The 18861-nt window shown below is 40.3% G+C and overlaps 1 protein-coding gene across 1 annotated transcript in view; it reads left to right on the forward strand.

Annotated features, from left to right (window-relative positions):
• Nucleotides 1-1518: 1518 nt before the first annotated feature.
• The window catches only part of JAM2 (junctional adhesion molecule 2), a 60052-nt gene continuing 42709 nt past the window's right edge, over nt 1519-18861 (forward strand). Inside the window, exon 1 of the mRNA XM_077878872.1 lies at nt 1519-1754. Coding sequence (XP_077734998.1) covers nt 1688-1754 — 67 coding nt within the window. The 5' untranslated portion in view covers nt 1519-1687. The remainder of the gene's footprint in view (nt 1755-18861) is intronic.

An 18861-nucleotide genomic window follows, 5' to 3' on the forward strand; every position in this document is an offset into this window, starting at 1 on the left:
AAAGACTCAGTCTTGTTCAACATTGTACACCAGCATCCAGCACAATGTAGCTATTTGACAAATGCTTTAACTGGATGACAAATGATGGAGTGAACCAATGATTCACATATGATGTCACGGAATAATAATAAAAAATCACCCCCTTTTTAATGTGTGTATCTTTAGGGAGGAGCAAAAGAGATACATAGCGGCAAGAATGAGAAAAGAGAATGCCAACAACTTCTCTTGTAAAGCGTTCCATTTTCCTGGTTCCTGCCCAGAAAATTGTTTAAATTTTTGTCCCTTCTCCTTGCTTGACTGGAGTATAGCTCTAACGTTTTGGCCATTTTGACTTCCCGGGTCCTCGGCCCCTCCCTGCCTTGGGCATCAAGCTTCCATCACTGTCACCAAGGAAACAGCAGGGATGTCTCATTCCTTCCTCACAGCTCTGCATATCTCAACTCTGGTCGCCTTTGTCCAGTGAGCTGAATTCTTCATGTGCTTCCCCCCTAAATCAACTGTCTTCTATTCAGTCCTTTATCCATCATTCTACCTTTAAATAATAATAATAATAATAATAATAATAATAATAAAAAATTTAAAAAGAAGCCTGATGTATAGCAATTTCTTCTCTTGGGAATGGTCTTTTCCCGGACCTGTCACTATTCTTGAATGCACCAGACATTTTCGGGGCCTAGGAGCAAATACAAAAATTGCCTGTTTAGCCCTTGGAGTGTGTGCAAGTCGAAGTGTGGGTCAATTTTAAAGCAGGCAACGGAGCATTCAGAATGGGTTTCCCTTTTAAAAGCACAGTAGACCAAAAATAAACCTGACAAAGGGCAGCTGTGGAGTTTTAACACGTGGAGAACTCCACAGGCAGCAGTTATGTAACTGGAAAGAGACGTGATAAATATTTCACGCCGCTGGATGAACTTCCAACGCGGACACGCGGAAAGCAAAGAGCCGCAGAACGCACCTTGACTCTCCAAGCGCTAAGGGCTCGCGCAGAGGAGGGGCCAAGGCTGCTGCTGGACCCCGACCCTGCCCTCCAGCGCCAGTCTCCATGGCTTTCTCGTCTTCCCTCCCGCGCCCAAGGCGGAGCCGGCGAACCCCATGTCCCCCCCGCCCCGAGCGCCTCCCCCCGCAGCTTCCCAGTTGGCCAGAAATTTTCCAAAAATCTCCAGCCCCCTAGGCTGAAAACCCAGAAAGTTTTGTGCCAGGGGGAAGGAGGAGAGGAGTTGGAGCTGGGCGGGCGGAGCTGCCCCCCCGCGGCCCCCGCGGCCCCCGCAGCCCCCGCAGCCGGCGCGCCCGGGCTCCTCGCCCCGGGGACAGCTGGCAGCCCCGCGCCCCGCCGGACACAAAGCCGCTCGGGGCCCGCGGCGCAGGGGCGGGGGCGCCCCCGGGGCTTCCCTTCCGCCGCTCGCCTCCTCGCGCGCCCTCATTCGGACCCAGCCCGCACCTCGCCTGCATCCTCCGCCCTCCCCCCCCCGCCGCACCCCGCCCCAGCCCGCCCCCCAGGGGGGAGCAGCGCAGACCCCCGCGCTCCCCCTTCCCAGCCCGCGCGCAGGCCACACCTGCCCCCAGGCCGCCCCCCGGCCGGGCACGGACCCCCCTCCCGCGTCTCTCCTCCGCTCCCGCCCCCAGAACTTCAGGGGCCCCCGCCCGGCCTCCCCGCCTCCGAGGAGCCTCCAGCTCGGACCCCGCGAAGATGGCGAGGAGGAGCCGCCACCGCCTCCTGCTGCTGCTGCTGCGCTACCTGGTGGTCGCGCTGGGCTGTAAGTTGCTGGGGTACCCCCTCCCCTCCCCCACCCGGCCCCACCCCGACCTGCGGCCCCCGCGCCCGCCGAGCGCCGTCCCCGCGGCCCGAGCGCCCGAGCGGGAATCGGGGTGCGGGCGGGCGTGGGGGGCGGCGCGGGGTCCGGCGGTTTATGGTATTGTGTGCATTCGGGTTAGAGAAGATGGAAAGAGTCCACAGCGGCGGGGTCTGACCTTCTTTCAAAGTTGGGGTAAGTTTTCAAAGACGCAGGCCCGCGCGCGAACTGAATGCAGAACTCACTAGGACCGGGACTCCTCTGAGATGCTGAGACCTCAAGGTGGCATCACGGGGGGGGGGGGGGGGGGCCGGGGGCCGCCAAGTACCAGCGGGGACGGGCACGGTTGGGGCTGCCTCGCTCCGAGGCGAGGAGGGGGAGGCGGCGCGCTGGTGGGGCGGGCGGGGGCCGAGGGGAGCCGCGGTACTCTAGCCTCTCCACCTGCACGTCTCTATCCGGTTAGGGACGCCGTGTCCCCGGGGGACGTGCAGCGCTGGGATTGTTAGAAAGAGGCAGACGCTGAATGAACCAGGAGCGGGGGACGTCCCAAAGCCCATCTCACCGGGGTGGTTCCAGACAGGATTTTCGCGGATTCTGAGCTCATGAGATTTCAAATCTCATTGAACGTTCAAACGTTCATGGGAACGTTTCCTATTATTTTGTTTCCTTCGCGTTAACTTTTTAGGAAAATGGAGGAAATCGAACTAGATCTTAAGCACTTAGGCAGGGAAGACCCCCTTTTCTATTGTTTTTCGTTTTCCCTTCTCTCTCTCTCTCTCTTTTTAATAGAAGAGGTTATTATTGTTGCTATCCAAGCCCTGGCAATATTTAACATAAGCCACCGGATGAGCGTCTAATACCAAAATACGATGACTTTTTCCTCACGCACGCTCTTGCTGCACAAGAGAGTATCGCAGAACCCAACGTGGTGTGAGCTTTGTACCTTAGTGGGGGAGGAAGGTGCAAGTTGTCCCAGTGAAGGGGCATGTGCTGACCTATGCTATAGAAAATCAAACCAGGAATCCGAGGCTTCACAATAAAACCATTATGCAGTTTTGAAGTTGGTATCATGTTGAACACACAGAGGGGGGAAAAATGCAGTAATGGTAAAGGACAACAGAGAGACAGGCTGGAGGAATTGTCACCGAACTGTTGGAAAAGTGGGGTATTTCGTTGACGATCCTAAATTTCAAATTAAAAAAGACTGACTTTAGAATTGTCACTAATGAAAAGCAGAGAAAATGGTTTTGCTCTGCTATTCTTATTCAGTGATCAAAATAGAAACAATACACCCGCAGTTTGGATGTGTAGGGAAGAAATAACCAAGAGGCAAAAACACAGGCTTAGATGAATGGGCAGAAAAACCTCTCGTTCAGACTTCAGGTAAATCTAATCAGTGGCTCTTCTAACCCTCACTCCTAGGGGGGAAGAGTTTGGGAGTGTGCATAGACCTTTTCTGTGTTGTTCCCCGGGATGCCCAAGGTCTGGCATTGCAAGAATGTTTTCTTTTCTTTTCTTTTTTTCAGATAAACTTAGTTATTCTATGATAGTAGATTTGAGGAAATATTGTGAAGATAGTATGGGGAGTTCCCATATATACCACATCCACCTTCTCCTTTTATTAATATTTTGTTAGTATGTATGATACATGTGTCATAATTAATGAAACAATATTGGTATATTATTATGAACTAAATATTTTATTTAGAACTCCATATTTTATTCAAATTTCCTTCATTTTTACCTGATGTCCTTTTTTATTTCAGGATCTCATCCAGGATACTATATTACATTTAACAGCCCTGCCTCCTTAGGCTCCTCTTAGCTGTCACAGTTCCTCAGACTTCCCTTGTTTTTTATTACCTTGTCAAGTTTGAGGAGTACTGATGAAGTATTTTATTGAATGTCCCTTAACTGATTTTTTTAATGTTTTCTCTAGATCCTATATCAGTATGGGCTTATGAATATTTATTTTATACTTTGGATTTATAGTTCAATGTGATTTTATTTATTTTAGTACTGAAATGCTTCCAGTTTTGGCCACTGGGAGTTCTAGTGGTTTCTGTATCCTCTGACATACCCCCATTGCTATATATATATTTTGTTTTGTTTTGTTTTGTTTTGTTTTTTGTTTTTAGTGCTTCTTACTTTCTGGTAACACAGAATACTTCAGGCTGATCTTGTATATTTCCTGCTCCAGGCCTAGGATTGGCCATTTCTCCAAAAAGCCCTGGTTCCTTTTATTGGAGAATGGTGTTAGAAACCAAGATGTACGTCTACCACCATACCACTCTGAACAAGCCTTGTCTTATCTGCTCTTGGAAGCTAAGCAGGGTCAGGCCTAGTTAGTACTTGGATGGGAGAAACCAAGGTGTAGGCGTTATTGAAGAGTGTTATTGAAAAACAAGAATGTTTTTCAGGGCTGAGTTTCACTCCACAGTCCTATTTGTGATTTGTCTACTCAGGTTTCATGTTGAGATCCAAAAACAGTACTACGGACTTTCTTGAATATTCTCTTTTTAAGTTCTCAGTAAATGCATGAGACAGAACATATCTTCAACTTACAGTTCATGACCCTCAAGGCTCAAGCAACATCATTTATGGAGACTGAAAAGAATGGAACTGGGGTTTGAAGATCTGAGAAATTGTTCCATAGATAATTGGACTTCTCTCTTTTTCTAGCTGAGCACTTAACCCTTTCCACTATCTTCATTCAAAATTCAAAAAAAGACTGTGGATTTCTTATTCTCTAATTACAGACTCCTCTTTTTAATATCCATCCCAAATATAACTGTACCACCCTTTTGTTCTGATCCTATTATATATAATACCATACGTATTCCATTCTTTCCTTTTATTTTTATTTGTCCATATTCTTATTTCTTTCTTAGTAGTTTGGAAGAATTTTGTAGTCGCTGCTGCCGCCATTATTTGGACTATGAGTTCAGTGTACCTTTTGAAATATGGACATTTACTTGTGTGTTTAGTGAAACTATATTTTTGTTTACCATTAAAATGGGAACTCCATGACGGAAGGAATTTCTTTATAGTTGCTCCCCACTGTATGTACAGTGCCAAGCAAAGTGCCTGATGAATAGTAGGTGTAAATAGATACCTGTTGATCAGATAGGAAGGGAATGAGGTGGAAGAAATGGATGGATGGAATTAATAATTGCAATATAAATCATGACGCCCTAACTAATGCCAAATAGGTGAGGTGTCAGATTTCTCTGAGGTGACATTTAAGCCAAGCAGTTAGATGTTAATGAGAGCAGTGTGCTGTTCTTGACACTACCTGGCTGGTACCAGTTGGTCTTCAAATCTGGACTGGAACCCAAGCCAGGCCTCTTGGCCTGAGTCTGTAATATTTCATCAACTGATAAGGAATGTGGAGGAGGGAGAAGTCAGATCTTCTGCAAAATCACAAAGTTCTGCCCCAGTAGTGTAACTGACCCAAAAGAACACTCCAGGGAACCAGTGCCAGGAAAATTCTGCCCTCTGTAAACATTGTTAAGAACAAAGCATCATCTGCAGAGAACAAGTTCCATCCTGGCATGATCTTAATTATCTGATGAGAATAAAGGTCAGGTTGGGCTTACTGGTAGACCTGATAACGGTTTTAAAACTGAAACAGAAATGGCCTTCAAAGGGAAGAAGTCTAAAACAAAAAATCAGCATAAAGAGAAAAGTAAATTCCTTAAGACTGAAAACACTCATTATCCTTCCACCAGAGCAGTTTAATGAGAGGAGCCTCTGTGCATTTACATATGTTTGCTCTACCCATGGTTTCTGTAGAGAAGATGTTTTGAACTCTGGAGGCTAGAGCCACTGTATTGAAGTTGAGCCAGAAGAAATCTGTAAAGGCCATTATTTAAAATAACCTTTTCATCCCATAACACTGCTGAGTCAGTACTCCAGTATACCTGTGTTGCCACATTGATGCTTTGAGGAAGATGAAGGTGAAGACAGAAAAGGGGAATCAGAATCTAGGTCAAGTGCTTTCTTTGGCAGAAACAGAGAAAGAAAACACTGGGTACTGTTTTCTTGGGAGGTGTTACTGTTCACATGACCAGAACTCAGAAAAACAATCCAACTGTATGAGTTTTCCTATCGCTGCAGAAACAAATTACCACAAATTTAATACAACACAGATTTATTATCTGAAAGTTCTAGAGGCCAGAAATCTGAAGTAGGTCTCACTTGGCTCAAATCAAAGTATGGGAAGGGCAGCTATCTTCAGGAGGTTCCAGGGGAAAACCAGCTGTTTTTCCAGCTTCTAGAAGCCATTGGCTCGGGGCCCTGTCCCTCCCGCTTCAAAGTCAGTGGTGCCAGGCTGCCATAAATCTTGTTCTCTCTTTTCTACCTCCCTCTTCCACTTACAAGGGCCGTTATATTTACATTGGGCCTACCCAGGTAATCCAGGATTATCTTTCCATCCTAAAGTTAGCTGGGTTAGCAGCTTCAATTCTATTTACAACCTTAATTCATATTTACCATGTAAGGTAACATGTTTATAGGTTCCTGGGGTTAGGATGTAGACATCTCTGGGAAACCATCACCCCAACCAAAATTAGGGTGTGCCCAGTAATGTGTAATCAGCCTTGTAGCCAAGAATATTCTAGACCCCATGGAGTGACCACAACTTTTACCTTTAAATTATAATTTATAGTGATAGAGAACTGTATTTTTTGAGTTATATTTCAGATCACAGAGTGTAGCAGTAAAGAACATGTGCTCTGATGCTGAGTTCTGTGTGCACTTACCAGCTAACGGATCTGCTATGAGCTATTTGGTCTGTGTGTGTCAGTTTACCCATCTGTAATGGTGATAATCCCAATAATAGATTTACTTTGTAGAGAAGTAGGGAGAATTAAATGTGTACACATGTCTAGCACACTTAGAAAACTTGTACTGTTATTGTTGATAACATTTGGGGGTGGTGGAGTTAAATATTCATATAATCATTTATAATGGATTTCCTACAGTTATGAGGGTCCTATTCCAAACACAGATAATGAACTGTTTCATAAGTTTATTCTAGTTTAAACAGTTTTATTTACTTTTATTATTTAAAGATTTTGTTTTGAAATATATTTTTTAAAGTTTTATTACAGAATACTCATGCATGTATATCTGTAGCTACCTGTCTATCTACATGAAAAGAATATGCTAGACAAGTAAAGGAGTGGGGAGACCATTTCAGATACGGAGGGAACAGTGTTGCACAGAGGTACTTGGGGAAAAGCAAGCAGGGAATGGAAGAAGTTCCGTATGGCCAGAGCATGGAGGACAGGGGAGGATGAAAGGTCCCCGCCAGGTGGAAAGCGGGCCTTGTGGGTCATATCTAGGATTTTGAATTTATCCTAAAAAAGACTAGGAGAAGCCATTGAAGGCTTTTTAAACACTGAGTATCAGTTAGATTTGCCTTTCAAAGAGAACACAGTGGATGGAAGTGTGGAGAATGGGCAGGATGGGTGGGTGGGATGTTGAAGTGGGGAGCCCAGTGAGATGCTATTGGAGTGGTCCAGGCTACTTCTTAAGTAATAGGAAGTATTTTCTGTGGCTCATTGAAATATGTATATGCACATATTTGATTAGACATTTACATTCACCCACAGGAAATTGTTTTATATCTGAAATTTAGTTAGTTAAATTTAATCAGGGATTTGAGAAAAATGGTTCTTTGGTTTTTAAGGAATTTTTAAGAATTGTGTACACTGCAAATATTTCCAGCTTCCTGTTCAGTTCCCAACATCTAAACATGAAACTTTGGGACCACTATTTATCCTCTTTCAGTATTATTCTCTTTCCCACCCCTGATTTTGTCTTCCCTTGGTATTGTTTTACCTGTTTCCCATGTGGCCATCCTTAGGCGGGTGATTAGATTGGATTTGATGGGGAAAAAGAGTGGCCCTCTGTATTACTAAGTGTGTGAGGGTGTGCATGTATGAGAGATGCAGAGAGATAGAGGGATAGAGGTGGAGAGAGAAGGAGGAGAGAGGGACCAAAGGAGAGAAAGAGGAAGAAAGAGTATGCTCAAAGGAATGCTTGCTACCAGGACCACAGACTCCTACTCTTGGAATCTTCAGGCAGTGAAGGGGTTGGAAATGTTTGCCACATTTTATGAACAGAGAAGCAAAGAACCACTGGACCTAGTCCCATGAAAGTGTTTCAAGAGCTATTCTCTTAGCTCTCCACTGTCTTGGCTCAAATAGTACTAAGCAAGAATCTTTGTGATCTTTTTTTTTTCTTTTTAAGATTTATTTATTTGGGGGGGGGGGAGAGAGTAAGAATCCCCAACCAGACTCCCCACTGAGCGTAGAGGCTGACACAGGATCCTGAGATCATGACTTTAGTTGAAATCATGAGGAGATGCTTAACCAACTGAGCCTCCCAGGCACCTCAAGAATCCTTGTGATCTTAACAGATGGGAGTTTTAGTTCTTAACTGAAGAATTTTGCCTTTTTCTCTCACTTTCTTATGTCATTATGTCAGTTTTTATTTGTTAGATTTTCTGTTTCATTTGGGTTTCAAAATTTTTCACAGGGAGAGTTTGGGACTGAGTTGTTTTTAAACTGGTAAAGAGTGAAAAAGCCTAATCTGGTCTTTCTCCTTTATTCTAGGCATTCCCAGTTCACTTATTCTCCTTTTGTCAAAGCAGTCACTTGCTGTTTTCAGTTTTAGTTTTGCTCACACTGTAAAAACTTGTTAAATACTTCAAGGGCATAATCAGAGACAAAAGTAGATCATTGTTGAATGCATTTACTTACACATTTAATTAAAAACAAGGTATGTATAGGGTAAATTCCAACAGTACAGAAATGAAAAATAACTCCTCTGACTTTTATTCTACTCCTTACAGATAACTCACTCTTAAGTTTTTTGTATATAGTTCCAGAAAAATTGGGGGGGGAAATATAGTTCCAGCCTATAGGAGCATACCTGTATAGTTTCTTTAAAACTAAAAATCAGGGGCACCTGGTTGGCTCAGGTTGTGATTCCAGGGTCCTGGGATCAAGTCCCACATCGGGCTCCCTGGGTGGAGTCTGCTTCTCCCTCTGCCTATGTCTCTGCCTCTCTCTGTGTCTCTCATGAATAAATAAATAAAATCTTAAAAAACACACACACTAAAAATCAAAATTTACTGTGCTTATTGTTCTGCACCTTCCAACAAATCAAATCATATTATATATGATATTCTGTGCCTTCCTGCAGAAATATATTTAGTTTTTTTTTTTTTTAAAGATTTACTTATTTACATTAGAGAGAAAGAGAGAGAGCACGTGAGTGGGGAAAGGGGCAGAGGGAGAGATTCTCCAAGGCCAAGTGTGGACTCCCTCCTGAGTGCAAAGCCTGGGGGGTGTGTGGAAGGGCTTGATCCCACATCCCATGAGATCTTGCCCTGAGCTAAACCAAGAGACAGAAGCTTAACCAACCGAGCCACCTAGGCACCCCATGCAAAAATTTTATTTTTACTAGTAAATTAAGCCACAACCCAGAGCTCTGTCTCACAAACAGGACTCACGGTAACATCTTGCAGAGGCCTTTAAATTCCTTAAGCCAAAGTGCAGCAGGGGCTACCTTCTAGTTAAAACCAACAAAAGTAAGTAGGGAAACAAAATGAATATAACAAAACAGAAGGACATAAACTCCCAAACCAGCGACCAAATCTAGAAAGGAAAAAATTCCAACTCGGATACTGCGGAAAAAAAAGCCCAAAGTAGAGGGTAAGGGGCCAACGCCCAGAGAAGACCGACACCAGCAGCGGCTGAGACTTAGGGACAAGTGCAAGCCGATGCTATTTTGAAAGGAGACCAAAGAAGAAGTAATGACCGCAAATAAAAAGGGAACATGTTGAACTGCTGGGAAAGTGCTAAATTTGAAAAGGAAGAATTGTGCTAATGTTTATATATATATAAAATGCTCTACAGGCACTTTAAAATAGGAATGGATTCTAATCAGAAGTTGAGCTCCTACCGTGGAATAAATGATAACTCAGGGGTCTGTTTGTCCAATAATCTAAACATGCAGTCAGCTATGTCATTAAAAAATGGGATAAAGGGGCGCCTCGGACAAAGGCTTAGGATGAAGGCTTAGTCGGTTAAGCTAAGCGTCTGCCTTCAGGCTCAGGTCAGGATCCCAGCGTCCTGGGATGAAGCTGGTTGGGCTCCCTGCTCAGTGGGGAGCCTGCTTCTCTCTCTCTCACTCTCTGCCCTGCCCCCTGGCTTATGCTTGGGCTCTCTCTCTTTCTCTGTGTCAAATAAATAAATAGAATCTTTTTTAAAAATGGGATAAAAATTGTACCTAAGCTGATGGGAGCTGTGGATCATTGTACTTTGGCCCCAAACAATGCTTTTGGTCCCAGAACAAGTCAGATGCTTTTGCACCCTGTGTGGGTGTGTGTTAAGGGAGTGAACTACTATTTTAGATAAAATGTTTTAGACAATGTTTCTCCTTCCCAGCCATTTTCTCTGCTGTTGTGTTATCATTGTTGAAATTTTCTCCATGTGCCAAATGCAATTACTCCCTGAAGATCTAACCCGCTTCTTTTCTCTCTCTCTCTTTTAAAAGATTTTACTTATCTCCTTGAGAAAGAGAGAGCACAAGCAGGGGAAGGGATAGAGGGAGCGGGGGAAACAGACTCCCAGATAAATAGGGAGCCAGATGCCGGGCTCGATCCCAGGACCCTGGGACCATGACCCAAGCCAAAGACAGATGCCTAAGCCACCCAGGTGCCCCAAATACCTTCTCTTAATCCTCCCCAGCTCATCCATTCCTCAGAGCCAAAGTCTACCACATATTATTATACTCCTGGTGCTCTTGGTATGTTCCTGCTTCCCTTACAGTACTTATTGGGCTACTGCTAACTGTGTTTACATGTGCTTCTCTCTGGATTGCCAGTTTGTCAAGGACAGAGACAATACATCATTGTGTCTAGCACCTAGAATCATGCCTGGCACATGATGATTCTCTGATAGTTCAATGAATAGAAGGGAGTAACCTGGAGTTTAATGTTTATTTGTTTCTTAGCCTCCTAAAATTACATTTTAATACTAGGGAATCCTAAGACATACGTAAAATTAATTTTCCCTAATAAATAAATAATAAGTAAATAATTTTACTGCTCTTAGAACTCCCACCTCCCTCATAATCTGTAGCCTCCCTAGAGTTTAGAGTTACATGGTAATATAGAGACTGGCCTGCCTTACAGAGTTTTAAGAAATTTTGCTGATTGCCTAATGCCATTGTGTATTATAAAAAACAAAAACAAAACGAAATGAAAAACCCATATAAGCTCCTCTTGAATTAGTGATTAAAAGCTCAGATGAATTAAAAGCCCAGATGAATCAAACAATACCTCCTTTCAAGTCTCCTGAGATAAAATTCAACACAGGATGTTAGAGAGTTGTAAAAGTACTCTGTGGAACAGGGGATTCCAGACTTTCCCCTCGTGGTCCACTCTGTTGATACCCTAGCAATCCATGTCCCACAATAGGTAAAAGTTTATTAAGAGAGAGGGGAGGGCCCAATCCTTATTTACAACCAAAGATGGTTTTCCTAGGCATTCGTGTCCAGTAGTCCTATCTTCTTAGGGATCTTGACACCTGCTTATTATCAGTGAATAGTTTCTTCTGGATCCAGGTGACTCATCAATTAGGTCCAAGGGTAGTCTCTCATTGCAAATGCCAGGGTTAGATGCATCCTGAGATTTTCAGCTCTGGTGTGCTATTCTCCCAGAAAATCTGCCAAAATGTTCAAAAAAACACTGCCTGGAGCACTGGTCCTTCAGACTTTTTTTTATTCCATGTCCTACTTCTCTTAAGAAGAACATATGCCCCTGGGACACCTTGAGTGTCTGCCTTCCGCTCACAGCATGACTCCCAGTCCGGGGATCAAGTCCCACATGGGGCTCCCTGTGAGGAGCCTGCTTCTCTCTCTGCCTATGTCTCTGCGTGTCTCTCATGAATAAATAAATACAATCTTTAAATAAAAAAAGAACATATGCCCCAACATACATTTTTGGTAATGAATTATATACACATATTTCTGTATCAATATTATTGCATTAATTATAAAAGATGTATAAAATAAGTATCAAACAAGTGAGATAATGAAAAATAAATCAGCAGTAATGTCTTTGGGCAGAGTGAGGTGATGATTGTCCCATACTACAGCAATTGATAAAACTTCTATCATTAAAACACTGTGAGACTAGTGTATGAATAGACTGACAGATCAATAGAATAAAATATAAAGTCTAGGAATTGGCCCAAGTTCATTTGGAAATTTAGTATAGCTATGAGATGTATCTTTCCACTTACCTATCTATATATAAAATAGGAGTCTCTCAAACTGTAATAAAATATTGTAATAAAAACTGTAATAAATATTGTTACAATTGGGTAGTCATTTGAGAGAAAATGGATCTGATTCTGAGTGTACATGATAAACTCCAAATGGATCAAAACTCTAAATGTCAGTAAGTAATAAATTCATCCCCCTCCCCCAAAAACCCCAAAGCATGGATGTATTCTTCTATAAACTATATATCAAAAGAATATCTGCATGAAAAAAATAAAATACCACACACAAATCGAAAGACAAATGACTAATTGGGAAAAATATATCTGCACTTTAAATCTCAGCCAAAGAGTATTGCCACTGATATACAACAAGTCCTAAAACTGGAAAGAAAATAAAAATATAAAGAATAAAATGGAAAAATGGCATGCATACAGGACAAACCCCAGAGAGTTCCCAGAAGAAAAATTTTAATAGTTCTTCAGATATGACACTGCATTCAACATCACTTAAATGCAAATTAAACTGTCACAAAGATAACCTCTCTTCCCTGCCAGATTAGCAAAAACACATAACTCATCTGCATCCTCTATTATTGAAGCTCTGTGCAAACAGGCACTCTCCCTGCTGAGGGGCTGGGTAGTGATCTATCTGCCATGGAGAAAAATTCAGCAATATGTAGAAAAATTGTATGTCTACTTTGACTCATCCACCCCACTACTGGGAGCCTGTTGCAAAGCTGTATTTTAAAAAAGGTAAATGAAACAAAAAAACATGATTGATGAATCGGATTGCTTATTTCAAAATTATTTATTTATTATAAAGAAGATTGAAAACAACCAAATGCCCACAATCTCAAATAAATAAATAAATAAATAAATAAATAACAGAATGATATGCAATGGAGCTGTAAAAAGGAATGAGTATGATCTCCATGTATAGGTATCACAAATGAGAAAAGCAAGTGCAGAATAGTATAATGTAGCACGTTGCATTTTATGTAAGAAAGAAATACTGGAAGGTTAAATGAAGACCACTCACAATGGGTGGAAAGGGGCAGAAATGGAGCTGATTTCTTTTAATAACTTACTACATAGATTTGGTTGTAAAAACAAAAATGTCTGTTTCAAAGAAAAATTCACTAAAACAGCCATCCTAAACATTGAAAACAAGTGGAAAGAAATAAACCTACTGTGTATCAAAAAAAAAACCTACTGTGTATCAAACCAGCGATATAACCATGCAGAGGAAAGAATTATTCCAGTCTGAGCTTAGAATGTAATATTCCACTAAGTAGGAGAATTTATTTTAAGGATAATTAAAGCTGCAAATACATTTTTAAATGAAAATAATTTGAAACAAGGGTGTTATTTTTGAAATTATACTGCAGGATAATGCAAATCAATAACTGTAATGACCTAAATATTAAGATTATCAGTGAAGGAAAAAAAAAGATACAAATATTACGTTTTAAAACAAAGTAAAAGTCCTATCATGTGTATTTGAATTGGAAATAATCCGTATGAACTAAAGCTTTTTTTCTTTCCCAAACTGCATATTTCCTATCTCTGTCTCCTAAAAAGTTCTAGGTGAAATAATGACCTGTATCAGTTAGTTTTAATGAAGTAACAAATAACCTAAAAATCTCAGTCATTGGACAGGTTACTTTTGCTTACATCCCCTTTTAGTGTTTCCATGTCAGCTGCAGAATCTCTGCTCTGCATGTCTTTTTCTCATCCTAGGCCCCAGGCTCAAGGAGCTAACCTGTTTGGGACAGACAGTTCTTGTGGTCAAGGAAAAAGCCAGAGACAGATTGAACTATATTAGCCTTCAAGCTTTCGCTTACCAGGGTATATGTTTATTGGTCAAAGCAATCACATGGCCAAACCTGCTACTGGGTTGGGGAAGTGTATCCTACCTGCCAGGAGGCCCTGGATATCATGTGATAGTAAGTGGGAAGGGAATGAGTAGTTGGGAATAATAATAAAATCTATCCTACAGCACCATAAAAATGAGCATACACATTGTGATCTCTGAATACCATTCCACGCTAGTAGTGACCAGGGATCTGTAGAGGAGCATCTGATTCCATGTTTAGGGTTGGGTGGATAGGAGTCTGGAAGCATTTATTTTGTTGTGCCAGACAGAAAGCAAGTAATCTCCCAAAGCTAATGGGATCGTGTCTAAAGGACACAGGAATCAACGTAAAAAAGGCTCATTTTGACCAAATTAGAGGCAATTTGAGAATCAAAAATGAAAAAACAAGTTGAAGGCAACTGATTTAAAGATGTCGAACCTATTTCTTAAGTGTATTAATTACAGACACTTAAGGCAGCCCTGGTGGCTCAGTGGTTTAGCGCCGCCTTCAGCCCAGGGCCTGATCTTGGATCAGTTGGTCCCGGGATGGAGTCCCATGTCAGGCTCCCTGCATGGAGCCTGCTTTTCCCTCTGCCTGTCTCTCTCTCTCTCTCGCTCTCGCTCTCGCTCTCGCTCTCTCTGTGTCTCTCATGAATAAATGAATTTAAAAAATAAAAAATAATATTTAAAAATTACAGACACTTAAAAGAGAGAGTCAATAGATTAAAAAAAAAAACCCCACAATCATTACACTTTGGTCACCATTAGAACTATGTCAATGACTCCTTACCCAATTTTTAACAATCAAAATACAGAAGTAAGCCTGCTTTCCTTATGTTTGTGTATATAACATATAACCTTGACTGATAGAGAAAATTCTTCTTTATAGAAGTCAAGCTAGTAAATATGCAAAGATAATAGGAAAAACAATAGAATCTAATAATCATCATCTTGCAACATGTCATTGGTTCATCATATAATTATTAAAAATTAGACAAAATGTTGACAGGGACCTTTCAAATGGAATGGCCAGTCTGTTATCACCTAAAACCACTGATAAATCTTAGCATCATTAAAAGTCGGCCAATCGTGTAATACAACAGCAAGTGCATAGCATTCCCTATGTAGTGTTTGTGTTCATCCCTCAAAAAATAATAATAATTGACCTTTATTTGAATCAAGCCTCTAGGCAGGTATCTTCTTTTTACAGGAAGGTAGATGCACAGATTAAAGACACACCTAGAAAGTGGGTTGTTCTGCAGAATAACTGCTAGGTTTCCACAAGTCAACAAATAGGAGAAAAGGGCAGGTTAACTCTGGATTAAAAACAAAATAGGACAAAAAGCCTAAGAAGCAAGTGTAATGCTGCAATGTGAATCCCAATTCAAAAAAGATAGAAGGCAAATCTGATTAGGGCAGGGTATTAGATTATACTAAGGAATGAATTATAATTTGTTATTTTAATGTTATTGTGGCCCATAGGACTTTAATTTGTATTGATATCTCCTAAAACAATAAAGAAAATTGATTGATGTATATGATTTAAAATTTCTCAACAACAAAAAGGATAGATGAAGTAAACATGGCAGCCTTTATAGTTGTTGAATCCAAATAATCAATATATGGAGTCTATAATTCTGTTCTCTCTACTTTTGTGTGTATTTGAAAATTTGTAATAGAGGCACCTGGCTGACTCAGTTGGTAGAGTGAGTGGCTCTTGATCTTGGGGTTGTGAGTTCAAGCCCCATGTTGGGTGTAAAGATTACTTAGATAAATCTTAAAAAAAGAAAAAGAAAAAGAAAATTTTTCATAAAATAACTAAACCCATGAAAAGAGAAAAATGTGATAAAAATATTAAAATTTCAATATTTCTTTTCTTTGCCCTCTGGGTTTTATTGGACAATCCACCTTAGAATCTACTGGTTTAAAGAGAAAATAAACAGACCAAAGTAAGTCTACTTGAAATATCTGCTCTCTTAAACTCTGTACCTTACTGAACCAGGGCAGTCAGTATAAAAAAACTCAAATTCTATTTGATTAATCCCCTTTTTAATCTAGCTAGTCTGTTTCACACTAATGGAAAAATAAAGTGCCTGAAAACAAACAAAACACCCTGTCATTAACTGAATTCAAAGATCCTGTATTCAAAGATACAGCAAAGTCTGTTAGTAAATCTGCGTAACAGCTATGTTTTTCTTCATAATGTAGCAAGGACCTTTCAGTTCCTTTGAAAGGGACTTTAATATTTTATTCCCTAAAATGTAAAAGTACCCATTAGATGAGTGCATGTCACAGTCATAGACTGATGACAAAAAAAGGTGAATGTAAAAAAGGGAGTTGATTAAATTTAAAAATTTTCTCTTGCATTTACTTAACGGAAGCCAGTCCAATCAAGCCTCTTTTGTCAACCCTCTGGCTCTTCCAAACAGCAGGAGAGACTACTTCAGGTTTTTTTGGTTTTTTTTGTTTGTTTGTTTGTTTGGGGGAGGAAGGGCCTATCTAGCATTTAACATACCAACTCAAGCACATTTTGAAACTGCTCACATTTTCTAAAATATTCATTTAATGTTCAAATCTATATCATTAAAACTTAATATCAAGTTCCAAATGAGGTCTTTGTAAGATCTAATTTCCCAGAGTTCCTTTAACCTTGAAGACCCCAAAGCTCTAGGGATTCTCTAGAGAAGACTCTGGTTGTGGGGGAAGAATGAAAGAATTAAAGGCATTTAGAGGCTGCCCAGAGCCTGTGTCAGCAGCTTATGCACACTCTCATTGTAGTCATTTATGTCAGAAGCAATTTCTATATGGGATAACATTTTCCCCAAATACACCCTGAATTCATGAGCAAGAGGATATAGACGTTAATAGAGGCAGGAGTTCCACTTCACCTCTCATCCCATTACCTCTTACTTTTATCATAGAAGCAAGACTGCATCATACTCCTCTAATAGAATTTATATATAGAGTCCTAACTATGTGAACAAACAAGTCATGTCCCTCTAGCTTGCACCATTCCACATATTCAACTATTCATCTTTGGTGACTACTAAAATCTCTCACTGATGATGAGATCAGTCAAGACAGCCTTTTTCATTACATAGACTAGAAGATTTGAGGAAATTTATTTTTTATTATTAGAAAATAAAAGGACAAATAATTTTAGAAATGGGATACAGAAATAATAACTTCTATTGTTTATTTTATTTTTATTTTTTAAAATTTAAATTCAATTAATTAACAGATAAGGTATTTTTGGTTTCAGAGGTAGAGGTCAGTGATTCATCACTCTTATATAACACCCAGTGCTCATTACATTACATCATGTGTCTTCCTTAATGTCCATCACCCAATTATCCCATCCCCCTCCCCTCCAGCCACCCTCAGTTTGTTTCCTGTGATCAAGAATCTCTTATGGTTTGTTTCCCCCTCTGATTTTATCTTGTTTGATTTTTTTCCCTCTCTTCCCCTATGCTCTTCTGTTTTGTTTCTTAAATTCCACATATGAATGAGATCATATTATAATTTTCTTTGATTGACTTATTTTGCTTCACATAATACCTTCTAGTTCCATCCTCGTCATTTCAAATGGCAAGATTTCAATATTTTTGATGGCTGAGTAGTATTCCTTTGTGTGTGTGTGTGTGTGTGTGTGTGTGTGTATTATATATTACATCTTCTTTATCCATTCATCTGTTGATGGACATCTGGAAGAAATACCTCTTCTAGAGAGCAAAGTTATCTCACCAATAAGTGTGTTGAATGTATTTTTTTTTTCTCCAAGGAATGATGGTTACTCATCTTTTACCTGAAAGATATCAGTTACATTTTCCATGACAGAACTCTATGGTGGGTAGAATCACTCTATGGTGGGATGGTGGGTAGAATCACCCTCACTTTTTAAATTGATTAATTTTATAAATTATGGAGTTCTCAGTCTATTTGGTAGTGGTACATTCTTACATTTGTAAGTTAAAAGTCTAGGTAAAATGTCTCAATTGGAGGGTCAAGGATCTCCTTAAACTTCAAACCATAAATGCTACTTATTTACAAAGAAGCAAAATGTATGGTATAAATAAAATGGAGGTTGAGATGCAAAGAACTAAGATTGTGTCAGTTCCGCCCTTCGTTTTTGATAAGGCTTTAGAAAACTATTTTCTTTGGATCTTATTTTCCTTATTTGTAAAATGAGGGGGTTTGATAATGATGATTAGAGTTCTTCACAATTTAACATTTTGTTTTCAACTGGGAAAAAAATGTACCATACTTAGATGGTAAAATGATTTTGTGTGGTGTTGAGAACTTGTTTTCATTCTAAACTGCCTCTTTCAGATTTCTTATTGGTTAGAACACAGAGCTTTATTTTGAACAGGCACAAGAAATGGCTTGGTATTCATGGAGTTGATTGTATATTATGTATAAAGTCTCTATTTGATGCAGTCGTCATCAGGAAGTTGCCAGAAGTCTTGAACAGTGAAGCAATATACCAAAAATACCAAAAAGATGGTATTTAGGGTAAACAATAATTTTGAGGCTTACATATAGGATAGACTTGGAAGGCAAGAGGTAACTATAGCCCAAGTATTGGGTAAAAGGGTAGAGGATTAAGGCAACAGCTGCCAAAATTATTTAGGAACACTTAAATCCGGAAGACATTCAAAATAGAAATTTGTAAGATTTAGTGGTTGATGAGAAAGATGGAGGGACATCAAAGATATCAAAACAGTTCATTTCAAGTTTGTAAATTTGAAGAACCAGAGAAGTCATAGTGCTTAAATTGAGAAGGAATGATTATTTTGTATATATCAGGAGACAACAAAATATCCAACTAAAAATGTCTCTTTAGAGCATTGGAAAGAGGATGAAAGCATCCATTCTCTCTGTACCTATCCCCCGTACTTAAGTGGTAAACAAA

Source organism: Canis aureus, chromosome 30 (assembly GCF_053574225.1).
Source record: "Canis aureus isolate CA01 chromosome 30, VMU_Caureus_v.1.0, whole genome shotgun sequence".
NCBI classification, from domain to species: domain Eukaryota; kingdom Metazoa; phylum Chordata; class Mammalia; order Carnivora; family Canidae; genus Canis; species Canis aureus.